Source organism: Gloeophyllum trabeum, assembly GCF_000344685.1.
Source record: "Gloeophyllum trabeum ATCC 11539 unplaced genomic scaffold GLOTRscaffold_00272, whole genome shotgun sequence".
In the NCBI taxonomy this organism is placed as follows: Eukaryota; Fungi; Basidiomycota; class Agaricomycetes; order Gloeophyllales; family Gloeophyllaceae; genus Gloeophyllum; species Gloeophyllum trabeum.
Window position 1 is genome coordinate 1 of NW_006920680.1, and position 2,689 is coordinate 2,689.

Genomic DNA, 2,689 nt, shown 5'->3' on the forward strand with positions numbered 1-2,689 from the left:
GCTAGTGGTGCAAGACGAGCTTGATGAGGTACATGCTTTTCTCATTCTCCTTGATGTCTGGCAGTTTACATGCAAGCGGTAGATGAACAGTGTGCACGGCACAGTGAAGCCCAAGCCGCGTCTCGTCCGGCGCGCTGGTGAGGTGACACCGAGCGTCGCAGACCTGTACGCCTCGGATGATGGTGACAACGCTGAGAATCACCCAGCGCAGGGCGGGGATGCTAATCCGTGCCCTGCTCATCAGGGTAAGGATACTGCTTTTATGGGGAGGGATCGTGCAAACATTCCATCGCCGGTTGAAAGTCGCGAGGTATGTTTTACTTGTAATTTTATAACTGTCTATTCTGACATGCCTGCAGTTGTCAGGAACCAATCATGCATCAGCGTTGCCAGCTCTTGTGCGACGCGATGGCCGAGTTCCGAAGCAGACACCCAGGATGCTGCTCAACTTAAGGACCACTGGCCCGAGATGGGAGGAATACCGGCCCCAGGTACATGTTAAAGTGTCTCATACGAGTGCTGCTACTGATTTACTGCACTAGCACCTGGCTAATTACGAGTACCAAGCTATGATGCCGCCACCACTTCCTCGTAATCCCCACGAAGCCATCCCCAACCCACGCAACGAGTATCCTCGCCCCCCAACTCCTCGCCCCTCTCGCGCCCGAGGACTTGGTGACGGGGTTGCTGCGGATACTGTGGTACATCAGCCGCTCTTCTATACAGATGGCGAAGATGATGAGCAGCGCGACGGGTCTCTCGATGATCATCGGGAAGTTGATGGTGCTGATGCTGCAGTACTCCCGCGAGGACAAACTCGCGGAGCACCTGCTCAGACGACTTCTGCGACAACACGACTCACAAAGACACGCAAGCTGACTGGCAGCGCCGGCTCTCGTGGCCGTATCGGCCTCTCCCAATTCGGTCCAGTATTGCGCTCGGTGATATCATTGGCTCAGTACATATACCGTTGCAAGATCATGACAGAGTGGCCGTACCCGAATGACGTGGAGGAGCAAGGTATGGCTATGGAGGCGTGGACGGCGGCTTGCAAGGCGAAAAACTTGCACGTCGAGTTTGATGAGGATGCGCTGAAGCTGGTAAGCGTTTCGCTGTCATCCATGGATTGAACTGACAATCTTTTAGATCACGACGCGTGCAAGCCAAGTCCGTGGCGAGCTCAAGACAAAGGCTCGCCCCTTGGCTGCGTATGAGTACAACCTGCGCGAAGGCAAAGGGCAGGACGGGGTGCGCGCGTTGCGCGACAAAGTCGAGGCTCTTCTCGACGGGTCCACATTCGTATTCAAGGTAAGTAAGCAGTCGATTCTCTCTTCATATCACAGTCCTGACCTCAATTGCATAGGATCCCGTTGGACGCACCGGTCTCTATCAACATCCGATTATTCAGGCTCTGATCAATGAAATGTGGTTCGCAAACAAGAAAGACGAAGGTATTGTACACTCGGAGTTCTTCAGCCCCCGTATACCTCTCGTTACCATCGCTATGGTCCTTACAGCGGTACTATGTTCTATCCGATTAACCTTTAAGTCTGTTGCTTACTGTTGCCAGATACAATGTTCGCTGGAGGAATGGCAGACTGGCCAGAAGACGGATATTCCATTCACAGAGACAGCATATTCGTCGCACTTCGAGAATCATTTGCGAGCGCTGGAACAGTTCCATCAGAAGACTAAAGACCTCAAGATCATGCCACAGATACAGATGAAGTTACGGCGAAAGGCTCGGTAAGTCATCAGTGCTGTTCCACGTCTCGGCTCGAGTCTAATCGGTCTTACCCCAGCGCGTATGCAAAAGCTGATGATGAGGAACAGTCGGGATCGCGCGAGATCTTCGAGGATGCCGATGTGGAGGCTGCGCGACGGGAATTTGAGGAGGGTGGGGTTTCCGATGATGAGTAGGAAGCGGGTACCCGCGGATGTATTTCGATGATAAATAGCATGATCACATAGTGCTATAGAACAACATTCTATGATATATTCACGTAGCTATGATATACACACTGTCTATATACCGCTCTATAGTCTACTCTGCCTATACCAATCAAACCTACAGCTGCTCTGAGTGTCACAACTTGTTCTATATCTGCTCTGTAGAGGGGGGGATAGCTACAAACCTAGTGACACTATGGAGCTTACATAGTGCTATATAACAAAGTCCGTTCTTCCAGATGCAAGGATCCATTTCACCGTGGACTTGGTTCAGAGACATCGGACGCCGTCCACGTACGTCCATCGCGTCGAGATTCACGCGAGCGCGAGGTGCCCGCCCGCTTCGACACAGTGCTCGTCAATCTGGGCGTAGGCACTGGTACGGACATCCGGGGTGCGTCACTTGTTGCAGTTGAGCCCTTCTACTCATACAGCCACAGATTATCGTGTAGCACAAGTGCGTGTCGTATTCGCACTACCCCTTACCACCGTGGCGCGGTTATTTCGAAAGGCCCCTCCAAAGCACTTGGCTTATGTGGAGTGGTTCTCCCCGTTCGCTTTGGCTCCGGACAGAACGAGTGGTATGTACAAGATAACTAGGTCTATCCGTGATGGCGAGAGACTTGCAAGTATCATACCGGTCTCGCAGATTTACCGGAGCATACACCTGCTCCCGAAGTTTGGGTCCTCAGTTCCTCGGACTTGGTCAAGTCACACAGTCCTTGATGATGCATCTGCA

The 2,689-nt window shown here is 52.5% G+C and overlaps 2 protein-coding genes across 2 annotated transcripts; both read left to right on the plus strand.

Moving 5' to 3' along the window:
- Positions 1 to 572: 572 nt before the first annotated feature.
- GLOTRDRAFT_51519 (uncharacterized protein) lies at positions 573 to 1,920 on the plus strand (the record flags this gene model as incomplete). Its single annotated transcript, XM_007873508.1, has 5 exons — positions 573 to 1,100; positions 1,147 to 1,308; positions 1,364 to 1,519; positions 1,571 to 1,746; positions 1,803 to 1,920. 5 exons carry the CDS (start codon positions 573 to 575, stop codon positions 1,918 to 1,920), a joined length of 1,140 nt encoding a protein of 379 aa, XP_007871699.1.
- Positions 1,921 to 2,476: 556 nt separating this feature from the next.
- Positions 2,477 to 2,656, plus strand: GLOTRDRAFT_19078 (uncharacterized protein; the record flags this gene model as incomplete). Its single annotated transcript, XM_007873509.1, has 1 exon — positions 2,477 to 2,656. A coding segment is annotated over one exon (180 nt), but the record flags the coding sequence as incomplete, so codon positions are not given.
- Positions 2,657 to 2,689: the final 33 nt, after the last annotated feature.